We start from the raw sequence: 25,376 nt of genomic DNA, 5'->3' as shown, positions 1-25,376 counted from the left end.
GCTTAAATCACTGAATCACAAAACTTAAGGTCATAAACCTTAGGGACCATCTAGTTCAGTCTCCTCACTTTGCAAGTTTAAGAAACTGAGCATCAGAGTTGCAGGGGGGCTAAGTAGCCCACCAAAGTCCATCTTACTTTGGAGAAGAATATTGAACAGGCTCATCTGGCCCAGGGATGTTTATCAAAAGCAAAAAAAAAAAAAAAAAAAAAAAAAAGCATTCACTCAAACTACCTTCGATGTAACTAGGGCAAAGAAATCATCCCCAAAGCTCCTCTTAAATACAAAGAACCAAATTATCAGGGATTAAATATTTAATGAATTTATAGTACAGCTAGTTCTGCTAAAATTTATGAAATAGTCTAGTTGAACTTATTTGCTGAACATATTCTTTAGAGTGCATGTAAAATCAATGTGTATAATACATTTATGTCCCCTTTATAGAAAAGAGTATAATTTTACTATTTTAAATAACTGTGGAAGGTTATGGCTACTGCGTCTTTGCCTGTGACACAGGGGTGATCATAGTTATGATTTATTTTTTCTCAAATATACGGTCAGAGACACAGTCTCAATTAAGATATTACTCCTGGAGGAAAATGGGAGGCACTTTACAACTCTCTGCTTTATGATTCTATTTCCAGAAAGCACAGTGGTGAAAAGTGGGAGCTGTCTCTGATACTAATTTGAAAAACTAATGAAGTTACAGAACTGTTATTTCTTATAAGTAGCTACCAGTCCTTATTCTCTGCACAGCATAAAACTGTTTTAACATGTACAGTTTCAGCCAAGGTGAGAGCTACTGCCACAAACTGCCCTCAGCAATACACCACACACATAACTCCCTGTCCTACCACTACCACCATCTTACTGAGGAGGAGGTTTATAAGATTTTATCTCAGTTCTCCGGCACCTAGAATTTTGTCCCACTCTCAAAGAAATGTTCTTTCCATTCCCTATAGCTATCTTTTCAAATTTTTCAACTACTTTTGCTCCTTGCAACCAATTTGATCCTGAAAAGTATATGTAAACTGGATTTTTTGAAATCAAATCATTTAAAAAATGCTCAAGGGCTATTGAAGAGAATCCCATTTCTGTAAATGGAATGATCACTCTGCAATTTATCTTTTGTAAGATCCTAATTTTCACATGTCATGCTTGTTTAAAGTGATATAGACCTGCTCAGATTTCCTCACGGGGATAAAATCAACATTAATTATTTCTTTCTACCCCATTTCAGTTGAAAACTTCCTCTAGAGTAGAAAGCAGAATTTTAAAAATACTTTGCAGGGTCTTCGATTCTTTAAATCTGCACTGATCAAATATTCCAGAAAGCAGGAATCCTCACTGCCAAAGCCTTGGTGGGCTGTGTCCAAATCTCCTGTACTCTCACAGAGGTAGATTTTTATCTCTCTCTTCTTCTGTTCTCTGCACCACTGTATTTACAATAAGAAAGAAGAGATATACAGTCCCTGCCCTCAGGACCTTACATTTTATAAGAGTACGATACAAAATTTGAAATTGTCATCAGGGTTCTGAAGAAAGAAGCACAGATCTGATAGACAGATGGAGGCTGGAGGCTCTGTATGGGATGGGCTGGTTCCATCAACTTTGAACCAAAGGACCTAATCAAACATGGGCACAAAGACATGAAAAGCCTCCAAGGGGGCAGGTTCAATTAGAGCCTCTCGGCCCTGCTGCTGATCTGAAGGGAGTACCAGACACAAGGCAGTTAAGAAGCATTACTGAATACTTATCCCATGCTCATCCTAGGACCGAACGCATGTGGGTAGAGACCATGCCTCACCCTTTGTTTTGTGATCACCAGTGTAGGAAGTTCCTATATAGCTGCATCCCAGAATAGCTTCGAAAGACCCTTTCAGCCCAGCAAGCAGAACCTCATGAGTCAAAGCTCCAGGGGCACCTTCCACGTGGGTCCATGGGGTGCAGAAGGACTCATGAAGGTGCAGCAGGGACAATGCCTGGAGGGGCTACGTAGGCAGCATGAGGGAAAGACTGTTAGATGAAAAGACTTTTCGTAGATGGAAAGTCTATTACCTTGCACTGGCTAGTTACTCCTTGCAAAAATGGGATTATCGATGTTCAGGACCAACTGTGAAGGCATATTAGTGAATGTCTCCCTTCCTCTAGCCCCTGCTTAGTCATTCTCGAGGTACGACTTAATATTTCCATCAGAGGATGTGAGATGGATTTGAGAATAGGTTTATAAGTAGATTTGGGTGAGGTAACTAGTCCTCAGAGACAACGAGTGAACTGGTCCATAATAGTGGGATGAATTTCAAAAAAAACCACACAGGCCAGAAGAATGGCAGACGACAAGCACAGATGTATCTCAGGAAAGACAACCCCCACAGCAGACCACAAAGTGAACGTGCATCACAGGGGTCTACTTATCAGATCTAATCACAGTGTTGTTTGCATGTTTTGGATCTACATTTAAAATAAGACTCCAGAAAAGTGGCAAACGTTACTTGTAAAACTTCAAACAGCTCTCATAGGAATAGCCAGAGGAATTTATGTTTCCTAATTCACTACAAACGCATGAATCCTTGAAGGAAGACACAACGAGCCTGTAGTTGTTGCTCATCTCCAAAGAGGATGAGATGCAAGGATGTGGATTCAACTATACAGCAAGTCTGGTTATGCTAACTACATAGAGAGGACTGGATGATGAGTGGTATTAAAATGTATTTCACATATTTCATGACTAGGAGAAGTATATACTTAGTAGATTTTAAAGCTGAATGGGATTTTATAAATAATCTAACCTTATCCCATGGAAGCCAGGTCCCTCAAGATGCTCCAATGAAGAAAGAGGTCCAAAATCTAATAAGTTTGGTGAACAATATATATTGTATCACTCTCTTTGGAGAGTAACAATTCATGGTATCACATGTAAGGCCCTGAGAAGTCTTGGGGGCGGGGGGGGGGGGGGGGGGGGAGGGGAGTTAACTGTATTTAACCCAGAATTCCCCAAATTTAACTTAAGTTTGATTGTCAGAAATTGTAACATCTTGATAATTTTCTTATTCCTTGGAACCACCTTGGGATCTTTAATCTAGCCCAACCCCTTCATTTTACATTTGAAGAAACAGACTCAGTTATATGACTCAAATCTGACTAGAGCTGGGCAGTGGCAGAAATGGGACTTAACCCATTCCATTGAACCTCTTATATTATGTTGATGTCAATGAAATAAAGCTGGAAGTCAAGAAATAGGGTGTTCTTTTTTCTGGTCTGGAGTCTTTGCCTTCTCATATTATCTCCATTAAAAGAAAGAAAAGCAATTAAATGTGAGAGAAATCCTAACTGAAAAATGAGTCACATTTTTTAATTTGTTGGAACACAGTAAAGCCTACAAAAGTACTAGACAAAGGTAAAATATTACTGTACGACGAACTAGAAGTATAAATGTTAAACTGATGCTCTGCCCTGTTGCACTGAAAAGGTTGACTACATAGATCTTTCTCTTCCTTTTGAACAATTCCACGTGTTCCACACTACTATTTGTCAATGAAATACACCCTTGTTTTGGCCAGTGGAAGACAGCATCACTGCCTTTCTTCCTTAGGCTAAAAACCAAATAACAATAACAAAAACTTTGAAGAACTCCTCTTTCCTTATTCCATGCAGTCTTGGTGAGGTTGTCAGCCAAGGTGCTCTTCATTCTTTCCAAAGGAAAGGCACATGTGCCAATCAAATTCCTTTTCCCAGGAATTTGAATCCTGAGTGACCCAAGGGATGGAGAAATGTTAGAGTTGAGAAAACCCAAGGGTTGGGTCTTGATGAGATAATTCTATTTACTTGTTTCTATGTTCCAGATCCCCAGCATTGCCTTGTTTTCTATCTGTCCTGAGGTATTCAGTTGAAATAATCTCTTTAGTAGGGAAAGAATTCTTTTCTTTGTTTAAGTTAGCTAGAATTGATAAAAACTGTTTACAAGTGGAAAGCCTTAATGAATATAGTACTCATCTGTGGGGTACGTTGCAAATGGACAAGGGACGTTATCAAGTATTTGTAATTATTTTAAGGGTCATGTAGTTGGAGATGAATTATTCCAGAAAAAGAGTGGACATACAAATGAAATTTAAGTGTGATGGGTAAAAATATAGCTGTTCACAGACCAAGATTAGATAAGCATTTTGCTTATTTTATCTATAAACAAGGCTTGCCAGAATTTAAAAAATATGGGTCAGGTGATATAAACCTTGGGCTCCTTATTGATTAATCTGTTTCTGATGGTGGAAAGGATTATACTATTTTGTGTCTTCATTGCATAATTTTATCAAGGAGATGAAAAGCCACGCTTTTCAGAGACGCCTTGAACTGAAGTGAAATCTACAGTAAAATACAGATTTCCTCAAATAAACTGCCAAAACCATTAATCTTTATCTAAGGACCCATAATAACAGTTTTTTCTCAGTAGCAGGTGGGGGAGGGAGAGAAAATGTCTTCCAGAGAGCACTTTGGCAGTCAATCTGGTTGATAATAAAACTTGATGAAACATCTGTGATTAATATTAATTCTAATTCTTCCTTTAATGGATAATTGTGAAAAAGATAATTTATCCCATTTCATTTAGACTACAGCTGAGTTTTTCAATTTAGGAAAAGAACATTTCTCCATATTTCTCAGGTATGAGACTCTATGGGGGAAAAGAAAGGGTGCATAAAACCTGCTAATGGCAAAGCAATTTTCTAGTTAGCCCTGGAAAATATTTTGAACAAATTCAACTGACCACTGCAGACTTGGACGTGATCCAAAGAATGGCCCTCTAAGTGACAAACGTGTTTTGGCATCTTCACCCCTGTGTAACATTCTAAATGAACCACAGTGAACTGATTTAATACATTTTGGTCACATTTGATTCTGCAAAGAATGTGAGAAAAATGCCCTTGTGAGTAAATGACAGTCAGCTATTTCTGACCACCAGTGTATTTCAAACTAGTTGATGAGAGGAACTATTTTTGACACTTGTAAATGTATAATTTAAAGTACCCATAAAAGCTTGTCATGGTAGCTACCATTAATTTTGACAGAAACTCGGAAAGTAACTAATTGCCTTTCAAATATCAATATTAAGAATACCATTTATTAAACCAGCACTTAACTCATTTATATATGGAAAACTTGAGGCATGGCTTGAAGCCTCCTGCCCAAATTAACACACCTAATAAGTGATGAGCTCAAGACCCACATCTCCTCATTTTCATCTGTTCTTCTGCCCTTAATAGTACTTTTTAAAGGAACCTATTAAATAATGGTCTTATTTTCTAAGAATCAGAACATATTATATGGTTAAAAACATGATTGCTGTCTAATTCAATATACAAGTAGTAAATAGTGATTAAATATACATCACCATTGAACTTTAATCAAAACCAGATCATGGCTCCATTTAGATATACTCCTTTTTCATCAGACTCTAACTAAACATTAGGGAGAAGAAAACATAAATTGACAAGCACGAAAGGTCACAGACAATAGGCACCCACTTCTTCAATGTACATTCCAAAAACCTTGTGTTATATAAATAGAATATTACAGGAACTACTCACTATTCTTTCCTTCCTCCCCAGGCACACATTTTCCTTCTAAACTTTGGTCCAAAATGAATATTTCTTATCACTTGATATTATGCCTGTTCCCTCTCTATTTTTACATGACTTTCTGATTCTTACCCTCCCTTAACAAAATTTACCACTTTGTAAAAGGAACTCATTTTATAACAAAAATTTTTATAGTTGTATAAGAAATACAAAAAACCCCAAAGGGTTACCTGGTTCTTGTTTGCACCAGCCTGGTGAAACCGTATCTTATTTATGGATGAAGCAAATGAGAGAGTTTGCTTTGTGAGGCAGAAGGAAAAATTTGTTATGACCCTGGTGAGTGAGCTGACTCCCAGAATCTTAGTGTATCTTAGTCTTTATCTTAGACTAGGACTAGCGTGGTCTCTCTCTGACCAGAGTTGAAATAAGCATTCATAGAACAAAGACTGCCTTTTCTCAACACCGATGCTGCTGTTTCATTCACTCACATCCTCTAATACCCACTTCTTCTGTCTTGAATTCAGACCCATCTACTCCCACTTTAAGCCAATGTTCCCAAAGTGTGGCATGAAATCACCTTCCGGGGAAATTTCTGGAGGGCTTGTTAAAAATGAAATTCCCTACTGCAACCTAATAAAATTGAATGAGTCAATTCTGGAAGTGGTTTCCAAGAATCTGCATTTTTACCCCCCTATACAGGTGGGTTACTAAAGTTAGGATAGTATCTAAGCCCTGAGACCTGAATTCCACCTTGCCTGTCAAATCAGCACTTCACAACTTTTACTGTCTCCCTTTCGACACAATCTTCTTTTTTTTTTATGGACAGTGTCAATCTTGTGATTTATTCCCTCTTTTTGTTATCATTTTCATGGATGTATTTTTCTCATATGGGACTGCGAACTCCTGGAGGAAAAAGATTACATTGGGTACTTTCTATTGTTGCTCTATGGTGTCTGCTACATCGGCCTGATGGGTAAATGCAGCTCAATGAATACTGAAGGGTTGACTAATAAGGAAATAATACATAATGCTGAAGTTTATTTTCTACAGCCACTGTAGATTTCCTACAAATTTAATGATGTACAAGTACTGACAGCCCAAGTAAAGTTTAACAAATGGATGTGTATAGCATTTTTAATAAAAATATTTTAGGAAATAGCTACAATAAACCTTCTAAAATGGACTTTAATAATAAACTAACACATCATATCCAAAGGCCAGAAATTCAGCTATTTGATTAAATTAATAATCCAGCAAGTGTTATTGATTTAGTGATGTCACTTAAAAAAAATCATAAAAGCCTATGTAAAAAACCCCCAAAACCCTAAAACGCTGCAGCAATGGCAAAGAAGCTGAAGGCAACACAGAAACGATAGAAATGAAAGTAGAGGGTATTTATATCTCTAGATGAGAATAATTTTTTCGTAAGTACTGGTACTATTTATGGAATAAGCTTCTAAACATTACTTGCCATTCATGGAAAAGAACTAAGAGCATGAACGTTAGAGTCAGGATGCTCAACTCTGGTCATCACCACACATGGACAGTGTGATTCTAGACAAGTTATTTGACCTGACCTGTCTGTGCTTTGCTTTCCTCATCTGTAAAATGGGAACAATAATAGTGCCTAACACATAGTTGAGATAAGGTATGGATGAGACAACATATGTGAACATGTGGGATGGATAAGTGTTCACTACCTGCTAGCTATTATCAGATAGCCAGCCTGCATCTAGCCCTAAACTAATTATTTCAATGTAGTTATATGATAAGGCCCAAATGAGTTTCCCTTTCAGAAACATACTACTCCCTACTGCCTGCTAGATAAGTTCCTAATTCTTCAGACGAGACGTAATGGCCCTCCATAACCTGGTTCAATCTATCCAGTTTTATTTTCCAAATACTTTACTCTCCAGTCAGACCTGTCTTGTTATTGATCCCAGAGTCTTTGCTGTTCTGATTTCCTTATCAGAAGAAGGAGGCAGGTGAGAGGGAAAATCCCATGAGCTGTGTGAAGCTTGTTCTCTGGAGGGTTGCTGGGTGGTCTCTCCAGCTCTGACAACCGCCCTCATGACTGGAGCCAGGACCGCTTCTGCGTAAAGCCTGGGTGCTTGTCAATCCCAAACTCATTGCTATATTTAAAATGGATAAAAGGACCTACTGTATAGCACAGGGAACTCTGCTCAATATTCCGTAACAAACTAATTGGGAAAAAGAATTTGAAAAAAATAGATACATGTGTATGTATAACTGAATCGCTTTGCTGTACACCTGAAACTTATACAACATTGTTAATCAACTATACTCCAACATAAAATAAAAAGTTAAAAAAAAATCTGGGTGCTGCACACGGCCGCTGCAATTCCTGAATCTCATTCTAAAGATTTCAAATGCTGTAAGTTCTCCAAGTGACCCTTCTTCTCGTAGAATCTCTACTTTTTTCTTGAATTTGCGAAAATGTGTAATAACCAAGTCTGTGAGAAACTGGTGGATTTTAAATACCAACGATAGCAACAGCAAGTACAACTAATAATAATGGAAACAGTAATTGCAGCTGCTGTGCTGCTCAAGGACAAGGGAAGGCAACAGGCAGTCGCCAGCATGTCGTGTTAACAAGCTGTGATGTTGAGACAGTCAGTCACCAGGCTTTGCATAATATCCACCAATGCCTACACTGTGCTATCGATTCTGTTAATCAAATTTAAACCTCTGAAAAATGACTCAGGGTACCAAAGAGACACAGACTTTCAATAGTCTTGCTAATCATTAAATGTCTTCATCCCAACTGAAGTAGGGAGAGTGAGTGACACATTTTATTATGTCATCATGGTTTGACCCCACACACCATTCAATAGTGCTCTACTTTGTTTTAAAAACCCATAAACCTCCTAGTATGTGAATCTCAGGGATAGGTTGACATAAAACATCCCTCTATACATCACATTAGTCATTTTTAGAGCTAGGTCTGCCTTGAGTTCCAGGGTGTAGGTAGGACTTACATAATGACTTGCCAAGGGTGCTTCACATCTGTCTCCTTTTAACTTCTTTTAAAATATTTATTATGATGTAAGTGAATAAGGAGTTTAGACTTGGAATCAAACAGCATGGGTTTGAATCCTGACTCCACTGCTAACTACATGATCTCAGGCAAGTTACTTAACTGTTGTCAGCCTCAGTTTCCTCATCTATACAATGGGGATAATAATAGTACCCACCTCACAGGTGAGAATTCAATGAGTTAAAACAGCACAGTGTTTGATACAGTGTCTGGCACACAGTAAACTTGCAATAAACGCTAAATCACTATCATTATGATTACCACAACAGGTGGTAGGGGAGCATTTATCGGTCAATGTATGAGTAAGCCTTTAGCAAAAGGCTGCTTTTTTACCTCACCCCCCACCCCCATGCAGGTATGTCACTAAAGTTAGGATAGTATTTAAGCCCTGAGACCTGAATTTCACCTTGTCTGTCAAATCACAGCACTTCACATCTTTACTGTCTTCCTCTTGACACAACCTTATTTTTTTTTTATGAAAACACGAACAAAAAAACCACACACACAAAAAAAACCCCACAAACAACAACAAAAAACAAAAAAACCCTCTGAACTAAACTTCATTTAAATCATTACAATATTCATTACATGGCCTCAAAAGTGACTGTATTGAACTGCCCTTGCTGTATATAGCAAGACCTTTAAGCATTCTATTAAAAGTAAAAACAAGAATAATAATTATCACCTAGTCATATATTTGGCCTCTATTTTACTCTTCTTGTTTAGATTTATTCCTTAAAAATGAGGCCTACGATAGAGCAAGAAGTTCTGAATTCCAGGTTGAGGACCCACTGAAACAGTTAAAGCAAAACATACAGGGAAACCTCATCAATTCAGATTTTAATCAGAGCCTGTGACAATGTACTTAGGTAGAAAACTGCCTTTGAAAAACTTTCGTTAAAAAAAAAAGTCTGAAAAAGACAATTTACATTAGAAGCCAGATACTGGAGTTACTAAAATTTGCACAGGTTTAAATTAAAAACAATATATATTCTTTCTTAATGACCCAGAGATATTGTTTTTAAAGATTTGGGTGTAAAAAGGAGTGCTAACTACAAACTAAAACTTACCTAACATTAAGACAGATAAAGCCACTCGGGAATATTGTGCATCTCTGAAAATAGTAAAATGAAAAGATACTGTAATTCCAATTTCTAAAAATAATAGACCAGCTGGCTTTTCTCCAATTCATGATATTTTACTTTTGGGGTTCAGAATGAATGAATATTTTGTAAAGCTTTAAATTTTAAAACTAAACCTGGATATAGCCCGTATATTAAAGTTCTGTTCCTAACGTGGACTTTCTACAACCTGCCTAAAAATATTTGATGGAAAAGAAGCCTGTTGCCAAAGTCCACATATTTCCCCCATTAAACAGAGGTGAGCCTTATCCCCAGAAACCATATTTCAAGCCCACAGGATACTCATGAACTAAAATAATGGACGATAATGCCTCGTCCTCTGCATTAATATTAAAGAAAAGAGAAAATAGAAAACTTTATAGCCACTATCAGCTCTCTGGACCATAAATCTCAAGTTTTGAGAATTGCTTCCCAAAAGGGTAGGGAGCCGGGATGAGTTGTGAGAGCGCTTTGGAGCCTAGAGATATTTTTTAGCAAGCCAGCAAAGCACTGACACACATTTCTACATATCTCTGGCTGTGAAAAGTCTCATTTGTGGTGATTTATATTTCCTCATAAAGAACTCTGTAGATAATATAAGCCTGCTGTGAGGCTGTCTGACAACTTTCAAACCAAGAGTTACACGACCATTCTGTTAAAATAGAACACGAATGGATGAGTGGGAAAATCTGTAGAAATAGTATTTCTTCCCACGAAAGGCCAAAATATTGTTCTTCCGGCATGCACAATGTCAAGAGAGTCACCTTTCACTCCGTGCATGTTTCATGGACAATATTTCGGTCGTCTACATGAGGAAATGCTATTTTTTTCTGAAGATTGACTATGCATTTGGTGTGTGCATGCTTGTGTAATTTACAACAAATGACACTTAGACTTCATCACACTGGAGTTCAGCTGCCTTAATAAGTTACTAAGGGAAACACAGAGAATAGCATGCTGACAACCCAAAGTCAATGGAGTATAAACACTGTTATTCCAAGTGTCACTGGCGTGTTATTTCCATTTCTCCTGGCATCTGCTCTATGTAACACTGCACATACACGTGATACAGCAGCTCATTATAACTGTTTTCAGTTAACTCTGAAACCAAATTAGTACATTACATGTTTATAAGGCTGAGAATTACCACTTCCCCGTGAAATTACACAATTAATCAGGTGCGTTATTTCTCTCGGAGATGCGGCCACTTCTGACATTTAGGGATTAAAAAGAACGATCCTTTCATTCATTTCCACATCAGCATTTAGTCTCAATGGGGTAAAAGGAAGCAAAAGGTGACATAATTCCTTCCTCCCCCTTAGGAGGTCAGAACTCTACATGTTCCCTCAATTTCGTAATGTAACATTTGAAATTCTTAAAAGGAACACAAAAATTATTTTGTTTTTGAACTTCTTATCTGAGTGTCGCAGCCTTTGAAAAATTTGAGCAATGGGAAGAATTCTTATGAGTCTTCCATTTCTCATGGCTGATACCATGAATCGCCATCAAGCCACAATTATTCAATAGCTTTTAAGGCTCCCTTTGCGAACTTTAAGAACAGTCCCAAAGTCAAAATCTATTAAGCAGTGATGTTTGCCCCAGTTTCCTTTTTCACAAATCCAGCATTAATTTTCCTGATTCTTTTTAACAGTATCTCATCCTTTAGTTATTCAATAGGGCATGCATTTCTTTTTAAAATTCTCCCCACTTGATCAAATGACACTGCCAAAAAGTTTAAAAATAATGAAGTGTTTTAAAACATCCTTTGTTCCTATCAATTGCCTCCTCCACCTTTGATTTCCCTCAGACGATGTGAAACATGCCGGGTGCAGCGTCCGTGCTCCAGCCGTGCCTGAGCTGACGCCGAGCACTCTTGTTCAGAAGGTTAACAGAGTACCTGGCAATAAACAACCATTTTCATAAGAGAAACTTACAATTAACACAGAAAAATATCCTGAAGTCCCTAAATATCCTCTTTTATGCTCTTTATTTAACCTTCGTTTAAGAGCCCTTGAAATCCATTCAAGCTTTCCTAAAAGATGGCTAGGGACAACTTGAAACAGACACAATTCTCTAAACTCATTCTTTAAATAAAAAGGCGCATTCTTGCAGGTTCACTAAAGACCACAGGAAGTATACAAAGGGAACAGGATGACTATTTTCAGACAGAAATCTGATATAATCCCAGGCCAACTTCTAGTGTCTAAGTAGATAAAAACTGTTTCATTGTATGGTAAAAAATTTTTAAAAACTTAAAACCCCCAAATTTTAGCAACTAGGATATATACTCTGTTTCTATATCTGAGCCATTACTATTTGATATCTGTGCCATATTCATTCTTTTTCACTTTAGAAAATAGTAAAGTTTGTCAATTTCCTAACACTGCCCTTCAACTCCCTTCTCTATAAATATACATATGCCCCACTCAATACCATGCTTTGAGTCTCCGTACCTAATAAAATGCAGGAGGTGAATTAGTATTTGACCACAGTCCTGGAAATTTCAGTTATAAACCCTTGGACTCTCAGCTGAAGTATGTGGCAGAAACTTTAATGCTAAATAAGACTCCAGTAGTCAAAAACATTTTGCAATAATAAAAGCAAAATGCACAAACACACATTGAAGCAAATATTGAGTTGTTCATTTTAAGAAAGTACATTGTACTTACAGGTCACCTCCCCTGCAAGAGTAAAAGACTACGAGAAAGATGAAAAAGATTACCTCCTGCTTTGATAAATGTGCCGTTTTGACACTCGTCTATTTCAATAAGAACAACTCAGAAAAAAGGCGGATTCGTGTGAACTGTTAAGACCAAAATAATTTTTAATGTAGATTACTAAAGTAAGCTGCTGAGAAAACAGACATCTAAAGGGGATGAAGACTTCCTTAGGCATATGTAATCCTGGCATAATATTCCTTTACAGTATAGGGCACGGACTTAAAATGTGAACGTTTACAAGGCATGTATGAGGCAAATGAAGCACTTTCTTTATATTAGTATTCTCTGGATTTACTGAATATTCTTATCCTTCTTAAAGGAGAGTTCATAACTATCTTGTACAATCAAATGATTTCTGAAGCTGATCTTGATCATCTCAATAAGATATCTTCAGAATTTACGTTTCCTATTTTGTCAGTTTTGAAAACTAGGTAGTACATATTAAAATTACTTCACAGCTTAAGGCTGTAAACCTTTAATTAATGTACATAAAGCAGAGAATTAGCAATTAACCACATACATTCAAGTATGGATTTAAGAATGATGCCCATAGTAACATAAACTGTCCTCATGATTTTCTTTCTAATTTAAAAAAATATGTATACCAAAAAGACTGGAGCAGAAGGCTTCAGCTCCCTAAAACTTCTTTTCATTGATGACATTTTCCAGCTCATACTTCTATCACCATATCAACTACAAAGGAGTAAAACTAAAGCATCATGTGTATTCAAGTTTACTTGCCAATAAGTTTAGGAAGACTGTTCCCTAATAATCTCCTAGAAACTCAGTTTCCATCTGAGTGCTATACCTTAGATGTGGTAAATGCTAGAAGAATTTTCCGCCTTTTTAGTATCATTTTAAGAAAATGACATGTCTTCCTTATTGTTGGTCTCTCATTAAAAATCACTCATTTCCTGAATTGAGTGTGCAATTATGATTCAGTCTGGATGCTGAATATTCAGTAGATTTAAGAAGAATTTCTTTGAAAGTACAACTCTTCTGGCTTCTGAAGTTATGGTATTAAAAAGGTCCACCATTTTGGAAGATACAATTGAAATATCTTCTGGAAATGGAAAAGTATCCTTTGGAGAGCTGAAAACATATAAATGTGTTTTAATCGGATCTTGCACTACCTGACTTGGGGTTCCAGTACAGTTTATAAAGTAATATTGTCTAAACAGTAGTGCAAATCATTTATAATCTTTTTTTAATACAAAATATAAAGTATTTTTTTCTTTTTAAGCATATTAAGACCTAGGACTTTATGTCTTCATTTCCCTTTAGTTGTTTACTCAATTTCTTCTCAGATCAGCTACTTCTCATTTGTGTGAAATTTTTTCAAGTTACCTAACTCTTCTGTACCTCAGTTTCTTCACCCGTAAAATGAGAAATAAGAACAGTACCTCATAGTGATGTTTTTGAGAACTGTACAGTGTTTAGAACAGTGCCTGGAACAGAGTAAGTGCTATGTAAACACTAGTGAGCCTTATTTATGGATCATCTACTATGTGCCAAACAATATAATAGAGGGCATAGAACAGAAACAGCCATGAACAAACAACCATAAATACATAATGTGATAAGTGCTTGGGGGAAAATAAAGAGAGTGTAGGGAATGATATAAATATTACCTTAAAATAGGGAGGTCAGAGTAGCCTCCCACATAAAGACTTTTTTGGCCCAACCTAAAGCAAGTGAGAGCAAGGGATGTGGATGCCTGGGCCCAGGCTGAGAGAAGATAAATGACCAAGGCCTTGATGTCACGGGCACTGGGCAGGTATGAAGAACAAGGAGGGCAGGGTGGCTGGAACAGAAACAATAGGGAGAGATGATAGGAGGAGAAGTCCAAGAGGCCGAGGGTGGGGAGGAGAAGAGGACCTGCCTTGGAGGACCTTGTTTGCCAGGTTAGAGACTGGATTTTGTCTTGATGAGACAGGAAGTCACTGGAGGGCTTTGACACAGCAGTGACGTGGGTGGGGGAGAAGCCTGCTGCACTAGTCAAGACCATGGATCATAGCGGCTTGGATCGGGTGACCAAGGTATAACTAATTCCATAATTCTAGAATTTCATTCTAATGAAATCCTCTTCATTTTCCCTGAAAATATCCCTTTAACTCGCATGTATTGAACATCTACTAAGTAAGGCTTTGGGCTGGGCCATTTTACAGATAAAGCTCCAAGAAAGTTTGAAATCTATTGCAACCTCATTATTTTACATTTGTGGAATGAGAAATCCAGAGAGATTAGATGATTTACCCAAGATGATATACCTAGTTAGATCAAGAAAAGGGCCCAGGGCTCAGTTTTCCTTACATTACAAAAGAGGACATTCAAAATCAGCAGTTCTGACTTGCAAAAATAACTTAAGGCACCTTTATTTATTCCCCTTTGCCTCATCTGATTTAAAAATAACCACACAAAACTTCTTTCAAACATATCCTCATTAGGTTAATGTTTATGAGAATCATTTCTAAAATGAGTATTTTTGAAGTTTCTAAAATAATGCTTTGCCTTAGAAAGTCTATATAAATTACTCTTGCCGTATCAATGATAGAAAAACCACCAACCTTCTCTAGTTATTTTAGACCAATCTCTTAGCCAAAAAAAACTCCTGTAGATTAAAAACAGTATCTGTCAGGTTGAGAGGATGGGCTCAGTCAGCCTGACCAATAATCAGCTAATCCAATAATTTAGTGTACTGCCTGTTCTCAAGGAAAGGAGACATGCAATAGAGTTGTTCTTGGGACAAATAAAGGATCTAGAATCATGAAGGGTATTTTATTTTTAATGTAAGCAGGAAACTTCATGAGATATTTCCAACTACTGTATTTTCTTAATTTTGTATAACTTGGAGAAATTAAGAAGGAAATAAATCTTGTTGAAGATAAAGAGAATTTGATAAGAACACTCCCGATTTGAGTCCTGAGTCTAACTGATGACGTGGATTTCCTGTTATGAAATAGTCCTCTTCCCCCCCACCTCCAGCTTGTATCTGAATTGTAGTCCTCTATAGTCAGTCACCACTGAGCTTAAGCCTTCCTCCAGCACCCTGAAGCAGGATCACCAAAAGGCTATAGCTTTCATTTTTCTCTTGGAAAACTTGGAAGAGATTTTAAGGCCTTGAGGAGCTGAAATATACCCCTGGCCTAGTAAGGACATTTTATAAAATTGACAAGTGGGCAGTCAGGCTGGCTCCTGAGATCAGTAATAGAGCTCCTAGTAATGTAATAAGTGTGAAAAGAGCCATTTCCCAATCATCTTGTTCATTCCACGCATATCAGGAAAGACGAAAATTCAACTGAGGGCCAATTCTCCCCTAAGAATCCTTTAGTTTAATTATGACCACAGTATATGAAACGTCTGTAAGACGTCCACTCTCAGCAGTAAAAGGAAGAGAGGAAATCCTTTCCCTGCTAAAAAGACAGGAAGGATGTTCTTATGGTTCTAAAACATGGTTGAAAATTCAATTTAACCGACAACCAGGCCACTGTGCTTCTGTAAATGAACACCTTTTTGCTGCTAATTTTGTGCTATTTTACCTTTCATTAAAAAAAGTAATTCAGGTTAAACTCAGCTGAACAGCAAAAAGCTCTTGATATTTTGAAGCATTTTGAACAATTACTTTGACAGGAGCCCTTGACAGTTAAATGACTCTGTTAAATGAATGTTATAGAAGACACATAATGATTTTTAGTGAAATATTGAATTTAACCACAAATGAGGAAAAACCAGTCATAAGCACTATGGGTACATTTGAATAATAACATCTTGCTTATGAACCTCAATGGGTTCTATAATTTCTAATAACCATGCAATCAACTAGTTAGCTGGTGAGTATATCTCCCATCTTAGTGCTCTCTGTTCATTTTTGCTTTTTTGCTTTTGTTGTTGTTTGTTAATCTGAGAAACCATATGAAAATTTTGGAAATGGCAATAATTTCCTCTTGCATCAGTGTGATATTTCAGAGCTAGGCAATTAATGAGTTGCTGTCCCACAACTGAAGTCTTCCTTTTTCCTTTTTCTCCTTCGCTGAATGAGATTCTTTCACAAGTGAAAACTCAGCAAAAGGCAAGAGCCCGCTGCCTTGAGAACGTGTGAATTTACCGTATGCTAGTGTTCCCTCCATCCACGGGACTCAATATTCCTTTTCTTATTCTATGGATTGAATGTGAGATACCATCAAGACTTTTACATGTTTCCTCATGACTAATGACTGAAATATGTACTGAAATAATAAAACTGGTACTGTTCAATTTCCTTTCTAAATTCAATTCCAATATAAGTGAGAGTGCCCTTGTGGTGGGGAAATCTGGCTTACTAGCAAACTCTTTTCTGGAGAAGAAGAGGAACTAGAAATCCTTGTAGACTTCAAACATGTGGGTGAGGAGTGGGTGGGGACCCTGGGATGGAAGAAATGAGTCAGAAGACCTGGAACGTTCTGTTCTTTATCTTGTTTGCCTGGCAGGCGGGGGTGACAAGAAGCTCAGCACCCCGAGGCCCTGCCTGGCTCTGCACTTCCTGATTCTTCCAAGCAGGTGAGGTCCAACCTCCCCCACGTTCTCACGGCTCCCTGCACTCATCTGCATTCAGCAACCGTCTATTCCCACTTTTACTGCCTACTTACATGATATTCCCCACTAGATGGTCATTCCTTGAGGACAGGGAGTGTCTCTTCATCTCTCATTCCCCAAATTTCTGAGCCATGATAAACTGGTCAGTAAATGTACTTTTGAACAAAGTACTTTTGACATTTAACTCCTTCAGCTGACAGTCAAAACAAGTGGGAAAGGCCAGATAGCTTAAATATCTGATATTAGTTAAAGGCAAGTCCAGATACACAGCAACCTGTCTAAATTAGGTATTTCCTATAACCCTGCTAACTCAAGTGTGGGCCATAGACCAGCAGCAGCAGCACTGGGGAGCTTTCCAAATACCACATCTCGGGCCCTACCTCAGACCCCCTGAATCAGAATTAGCACTATAACAAGATCCCCAGGTGACCTGTGCATAGTGAAGCTTGAGAAGCATTTACCTAGAATATGTGACCAGTATGATGCCTGAAGAAGTGATGGTGTGTACAATGGAGAAAAAAACAAGGCCACGGCCATGTGATTAATACAAAGGTCTTGTGGGAAAGTTTTAGAGCTCTCTCAGGACAGAGTCGCTTAATGCTCACAGGTGGGAAACTCACTTACACCAGTTCCCTTGGAACCCTTTCTAGATACTTCTTCACGCTCTTGCCTGTTTAAAGACACAGCTGCTCTTAATAATTGTCTTTTCTCCTTGGTGCAAAGAGAGTATTTATCGTCAGCGTGCTGACATTTGCAGGAGTTTTGGCTTTCTCCACTGAAAATGTGGATGATTGAAAGGATATTGCTGACACCTGAATAAGAAATCAATGACTTCAAGCTATGTAAATTTAATTATTTCCTTTAATTTTTTTTTCAGGACTCTCTCTCTTTTCCTGAGCTTTGGAGAAGTCCTAGAAATTTTCATTTAAAAGAAATACAAGTCAGCAGTGGTTCACTGAACAGGCTGACACGCAATTTCATACGGGGAGAGGCGCTGTGTCTTTAATCTAATTTGTGCTCTCAATTCCCAGCTAATGTATCTAGGGATCCTGATGTATGCATTTACAAGGAGACATCTGTAATGCAGAGTCCAGCTCTCTGCAATTCTCTGAAACATGGCTGAAAAATTAGTCTCGGTTCTTGCAGCTGCCTTACAACATGATAAATCTCCGTATACTCACAGATGTAGAAATATTCCCGGCCTGGTCTGAATTCAAATCCTAGAGAAAAGGGTGTGAAGAGCTGGAATTTTTCAGAGAACTTCAGTGGTCCATTTGGAGAGTGAGGCCGGTTACATTCCCATCTCTTGAACCCTTTGGAAGTATGGTCGCAGGCACTGTAGCCATCAAAGTTCACCATGTAGAGGACATAACGCTCAGTCTTATCTTCTGGGACAGAGTCCTCATAGTGAGGGCAGAACACATCCAGGTAGTCGTTGATACAGACATCAATGTGGTAGTCACCCCTCTGGAATCTGTTGGAAGAAGAAAAAGATGGGATTATTCATGGAGGAAAGGCTTCCTTCTTGGAATGAGCAGTTGAACCCTTTAATAATGCTCAGGCTAAGAAATCAAAGATGACACAAACAGATGGAGAGATATACCATGTTCTTGGATTGGAAGAATCAACATTGTGAACATGACTATACTACCCAAAGTAATCCATAGATTCAATGCAATCCCTATCAAATTACCAATGGCATTTTTTACGGAACTAGAACAGAAAAATCCTAAAATTTGTATGGAGACACAAAAGACCCTGAATAGCAAAAGCAATCTTGAGGGAAAAAAACAGAGCTGGAGAAATCAGACTCCCTGACTTCAGACTATACTACAAAGCTGCAGGAATCAAGACAATATGGTACTGGCACAAAACCAGAACTATAGACCAACAGAACAGGATAGAAAGCCCAGAGATAAACTATGGTCTCCTTATCTTTGACAAAGGAGGCAAAGATATACAATGGAGAAAAGACAATCTCTTTGATAAGTGGTGCTGGGAAAACTGGACAGCTACATGTAAAAGAATGAAATTAGAACACTCCCTAACACCATACACAAAAACAAACTCAAAATGGATTAAAGACCTAAATGTAAGGCCAGATACTATAAAACTCCTAGAGGAAAATATAAGAACAACACTTTTTGACATAATCACAGCAAGATCTTTTTTGACCCACATCCTAGAGTAATGGAAATAAAAACAAAACAAAACAAAAAAAACAAGTGGGACCTAATAAAACTTAAAAGCTTCTGCACAGCAAAAGAAACTATAAACAAGACGAAAAGACAACCCACAGAATGGGAGAAAATATTTGCAAGTGAATCAACAGACAAAGGATTAATCTTCAAAATATATAAACAGTTCATCCAGCTCAATATCAAAAAAAGCAAACAACTCAATCCAAAAATGGACAGAAGACCTAAATAGGCATTTCTCCAAAGAAGACATACAGATGGCCAAGAGGCACATGAAAAGCTGCTCAACATCACTAATTATTAGGGAAATGCAAATCAAAACTACAATGGTTAGAATGGGCATCATCAGAAAATATACAAACAATAAACGCCAGAGAGGGTGTGGAGAAAAGGGAACCCTCTTGCACTGTTGGTAGGAATGTAAATTGATACAGCCACTATAGAGAACAGCATGGAGGTTCCTTGAAAAACTAAAAACAGAATTACCATATGACCCAGCAATCCCACTACTGGGCACATACCCAGAGAAAATCATAATTCAGAAAGATTCATGCACCCCAATGTTCATAGCAGCACTATTTACAGTACCCAGGTCATGGAAGCAACCTAAATGTCCATCAACAGATGAATGGATAAAGAAGATGTGGTACATATATACAATGGAATATTACTCAGCCATAAAAAGGAATGAAATTGGGACATTTGTAGAGACGTGAAAGGACCTAGAGACTGTCATACAGAGTGAAGTTAGAAAGAAAAACAAATATTGTATATTAATGCATATATGCAGAATATAGAAAAATGGTACATATCAATTGGTTTGCAACACAGAAATAGAGACACAGATGTAGAGAACAAACATATGGACACCAAGGGGGGGAAGCGGGGGTGGGGGGGTGTGTTGGTATGGGATGAATTGGGAGATTGGGATTGCCATATACACATTACTAATAAGAAAAAAAATCAAATTGTACACTTTAAATATATGCATTTATTGTACATCAAAAAAAATTAAAAAAACATACGTACAATAAAAAAAATAATGCTCAGGCTAAGGATTTATTATAGTAAGTATTTATTCGGTGCCATGTGATTCGAGGCATGGTTTGAAATGTTTCTGTTCCAAATCTACATAACAGCAAGCCATTTCACAGAGGAATTCTAGTATCTTTGTTTCAAAATACTCTACCCATGGAGCGCTTCACTTTCATTTGAAATATTAAAGGTACTGATTCACTGTTTTCCTTTCATTGTTAAAATCGAAGCAAAGTCTTCATGTTTCTAAAGTAGTGTTTCATTTAATAAATGTTTTTATTAAATGAGTAAGAAATTGAAAGATTAAATGAATTGTTTTTGTTATAATTGAGACCATTCTTATTTTCCTATGCAAACGTGGAGAATTAGAGTGATAAAAGTGAGAGAATTAGAATTATAAAATTTAAAAGTTGAAAATTCCTAGAACAACACTTCCACTTTAGAGGAAAATAAAACCCGAAGGCATAATGATGAAGCAATGAGCCACTGAGCTAGACATAGAATGGAGACATTGGATCCTAGTTAGGTATTTCCCTTAGTAAATCTGTTTTTGTCACAAACTCGTTTTAGCCAATCTCTGTTTTGATGCCCTTGCCCTTTCCCTATTAAATTGAAACCATCTAAGTCGAATGACTTCTCCCCCCATTTCTTTCAATTTCATAGGTTGTGTTCTAGGGCTGGACTGAGGAGTAGGAAAGGTAACAAGTCAGATGAAAATAGCAAAACCATGGCCACTTCATCCTGAAAGAGTTAAAATGTATGCACACACACACACACACACACCACTGCACACATAGCAGTGTCTGCTTCAATTCTTATCTTAGAAAAGTTTTGCTTGTTTGTTTTAACTAATGTGCCCTTCCCCATCAACTGAATAGTTTTTCCCAGGACCCAGTGGTGTGTGAAACAGGAATTGTTATGTACACAATTTTCTAAAATCAGGGTGGAAAAGCCTACAAAACCTCGTTGTTTTTAGCTGGTGAGGAAGTTCTTCTCTGAGCCCTTAGGAGGGTCATCATAAAACTTACGTTACTACTGAAATCAATGCCCATAAAGTCATATAATCTTCAAGTCAGTCTCAGGGAGAACACTTCCCAGTGACAGAGAGCTAGTCTGTTCCATTTTTGGACATCTCTAAATGTTAGCAAGTTTCTTCTATTGAGCATAAATCTACTTCTGTGTAATTTCCAACCAGAGATCCTACTTCTGCTGCCTGAAATTACAAAGAGCAAATCTAATTCCTCTTCCACCAGGTATCCATAAAACATTCGAAGATGTCAGCTGTGTCTCTCTGTATCCTCCTTTCTCCAGACTTGAAAATCCTGATTCCTTTGGTTATTTCTGGTATAGTTTCCAGACTCTAATCATTCTAGTATTTTGACCCTCTTCATGTCTTCTAGTTTCCCAGTGTTCTCCTTAAAATGTAGCACCCAAACACAACAAGGACCTCTGAAAGGTTGTTGTGAATACTACTACCTTTGCTCTGGATGCTAAATATTCATTGACAAAGTTGAGATTCCCTTCTGAAATACACCGTGGTAAAAGTGGAAGAGCTACTTATTTTGAGCAAGTTGCTTTAAGGACTTTATCTGCTGCTGGTCGAGCAGGAGAGCCATAAGCCATCCTGAGCCTCAGTTTGCTCACATATTAAGTAGAATAAAATTGAGAGTCTGCCTTGCTGCTTCAAGGCTCAGGTGAGGAAGTGTATGAAAAGCTGTGTGAATGTAAAGCACTGTTACTATTACCAAGACATACTTAAATGGATAAATAACAAAGTATTATTTTTTAAACAATGGCAGAAAGAGTATACAACAGAAATAAAAATAATCCCCAGGTTTCCCTTTTTAAAAATCCCAGAAGAAAGGATGAGGATGTAAAAATCCTATCAAAGTTTAGGATATAAAAATCCTAAATTCTGTCCTCAAATATCAAATGATCCCCAGAAACTCCACTTGCTCTATGCTTTTGAAAAGCAGCATGCTGATTTATGCAAGAGCAATAAGGAGAGATGATCAGATCACTTTTCAGTTAAAGGATCTCAAAATATATAACCATTTTTAAAAACAAACAAAAACCCTCGGAAGTATTTAATTCTTTATATTTGCAATGATCACGAAACCAGGTTTACTTTCTCTTCATTACTGGCAGACAATGATTTATCAAGATGCAAGGAAAGCCTGTGTGGCTTTTAAAAGATTTTTGAACATCAAGGTAATATCACTGCCAAAGTACAAAGAAAAGACACTGCAACGTTCAGATAAAAGGGTGCTGGGATGTGAATCATCAGCCCTCAGAGTGGGCTGACAGGTCTGGCTGAGAGCCAGACGAGAACTGCAGCAGAAGGCAATGCCCAGATGCACTTTATATTATTATATTACTCTTATAGATTTTAAAGACATTCAAGGGGGACGTTTTTCCTTCCCTTAAGTGTCACTCATCTTAGCTTCTACTAGCACTCGACGCTGCTTAAAAGTGGAAATTAAAAAAACTGCCACTGTCCAGACCCATTCTGTGACTGCTTTATTCTACAAACTATCATGGTTTCTTGGCGCCTCAAATTTAGCTACCCTTTTTCTAACTTTTAGCCCTGTTAATACTACTATAATTTTAATAAAGCAAACCATGAGACTGAAGACCCATTTTACATTGGGTTGGCCAGTTATCCTTTTCTGGTGACCATTTATTTTGTGTGAGCTTGTTAAGTGAATCACTGAGGAGTCGATCTTAAACATGAGATTGTCCCAGCAGTCAGCACTTATACCCTTCTATGCACATGACAAAGAAATGATTATGATTTACCATAGAATCAATTTACACTTCTGTTTCAGATATTCGATTTGTGTAAACTAGTTTACTAATGTAAATTTCAATGAATGGACAATATGAACATAAAAACAATGACAAATTGCAACTCATAAAAGGCATCCGTATAATGTAGCTAGGTACAATCCAAAAAAAGGTTTAGAGTTAGACGTCTAAGACTATCCCAAATTATACTCTCTGACTACAAAGTAGCACTGAATCATTCTTTTCTGGCCTTATGGTGAAGAAGCATGTATTATGGCTAATACTATTGAGTATTTATTATATTACATTCATTATCTCATTTTAATCTCCATCACAATCCCACCAAATAGACACTATTAGCACACTCAGAGATGAGGAAACTGAGATTAAGAAATCAAGCAACGTGCCCAATGTTATAGGAATAATAATGGGTGGAGGCAGAATTCAAACCCAAGCAGTCTGACCTCAGAACTGAGATTTAATTGGTAAAGTTAAGTTTTTAGGTTACTCTGTATTTTGCCAGAGGGATGATTCTCATTCTTGATGGGGTTTAAGTTCTCTCCTTCATTCGCTGATGCAACAAATATTTGCCATGTCCAGGATCTGCTATATTAAGGCTTTACATATGTTTCATGTGAAATTCTTATTGAGTAGCTATAATTAGTTCATTACACCAATAAGAAATTGACATTCACAGAATTTGTTATCCCCTTCGTTCAGTTTTTTCCCACAGGAAATAGGTAGCAGAGTTAGGAGGTCATCCCCAGTCTGACGGGTTCTGAAGCAGATACACTTTTGTCCTAGTCACAATGGCCCGAAGCTTTACTGACCGAAATTCCCCTCATCCTGTTTACACTGATCTTCTAGGAAAGTCTGCCGCCAGGGGTCCCAGCCCTGTTCTCTTCCTCACTAGGTTGACCCCAAACTCCTGCACTGAAAGCTGAAGGGTGCATCAGCATCCGATTCAGCCCCAGATCACAGGGTTATTAGCTCCTGACTCACACACATCATTCCGGCCTTTCACAGGATAATGTGCTATTAGGTTCAGTGGCCATTCACATGAAGGAATTTTTTTTTTTTTTTTCCATCAGGAAACTCCTTTTGGGAGCTTTAGCTCATATTAAATGAGCAAATTCACCTGTAGGAAGAATGATTCCACATGCCAATATTTACAGATTTCATGGGTTGCCTGACACTGCTTTAACACATTTGTAAATTTCTGGGAAATTTTCTTATAAATGTCTCCTCTTTACTCCTAATCTTTAATTCCATCCATTGTATCTGTGGTCCTCTACCTCTCTGAAACCACTGCATATTATGAACTGTAAGAATTCTGGCTGCACACCAACGTGCCAACAATAATTACAATACAATCTCTACTAAATTATCACAGCGGTTTACAATGTAAAAGCATGCATGGTTGCCACACTTAGAAAAGTGATTGTGTTTTAGTAAAATGATTACTGCTCTGACCGTGTTCTCACAGTACAAGTCCCAAGTGCCAGGAAACATCTCATATGCATAGACTGATGGCCCTTGTTCTCCACTGGGTAGCACGGCTACTTAGGGCTGTGTTCCATATGATATATAACAGTATATATATCCTGTTATGACAAGAACACATTGTACACATTTATCAAAATTTGGCAGTAGACTGGTTGAGAATGTCACACATATTGTGAAAGGGTCATTTTACTTAATTAAGAATTAAAAAATTCAGCATGGCAACTAATTCTTTGTAATCAATTCAACTACTAAGGATGAATTATGCACCTTATGATTGTTTTTGATGATCCAGAGGCTGCCTGGAGGACTGGATAAAAAATATACTTTGGGGCTACTGACAGCAAAAATAACAGCTCAAGGTGGGTTCTGAGCTACAAAGTCTCTACGCAGACAGGTGTATTCGTCTTAGTTTGTCCTCAGTGTTTTCCTGATGACACTCCACAACTAAGTACAGTTTTTGTTACAAATTTAAACTACTATTAATATCTCTCTGCTTATTTAACCTGTCTGGAGAAAGTGAATCATGACTTGAGTCTTGGAATTCAAATGAAATCAAGATGACAGAGGTGAAGAGTTGACATTAGTCTTTTCATTAGTTATCAACAGTGTGTCCCCAAGTTTCGACTAATATAGCGACCAAAACATTCTTTCAAGACCACGGTTCACTTGACCCAGAGGACTGTGCTCCTAACCAATTTATTTGCAAGCTTGGGTTGCTCCACTGGGGACATCAGTACTTGAACACTCCAGTCTCTGACCTCAAGTGGAAGTTCTCAACATACTCTGACCTTGGTTCCTCTTTGTTCTGG

General features: G+C 37.6%; 1 protein-coding gene across 2 annotated transcripts in view; it reads right to left on the bottom strand.

Annotated features, from left to right (window-relative positions):
- EFNA5 (ephrin A5) overlaps window positions 1–25,376 on the bottom strand; it is a 269,645-nt gene that overhangs the window by 28,114 nt on the left and 216,155 nt on the right. For both annotated transcript variants that reach the window (XM_057737840.1, XM_057737849.1), the window contains exon 2: window positions 18,223–18,515. In XM_057737840.1, coding sequence (XP_057593823.1) covers window positions 18,223–18,515 — 293 coding nt within the window. The remainder of the gene's footprint in view (window positions 1–18,222; window positions 18,516–25,376) is intronic.

Source organism: Hippopotamus amphibius, chromosome 1, assembly GCF_030028045.1.
Source record: "Hippopotamus amphibius kiboko isolate mHipAmp2 chromosome 1, mHipAmp2.hap2, whole genome shotgun sequence".
NCBI lineage: Eukaryota > Metazoa > Chordata > Mammalia > Artiodactyla > Hippopotamidae > Hippopotamus > Hippopotamus amphibius.
Note: the sequence above shows the minus strand (reverse complement) of the source record. Positions and strands in the feature narration are given on the sequence as shown.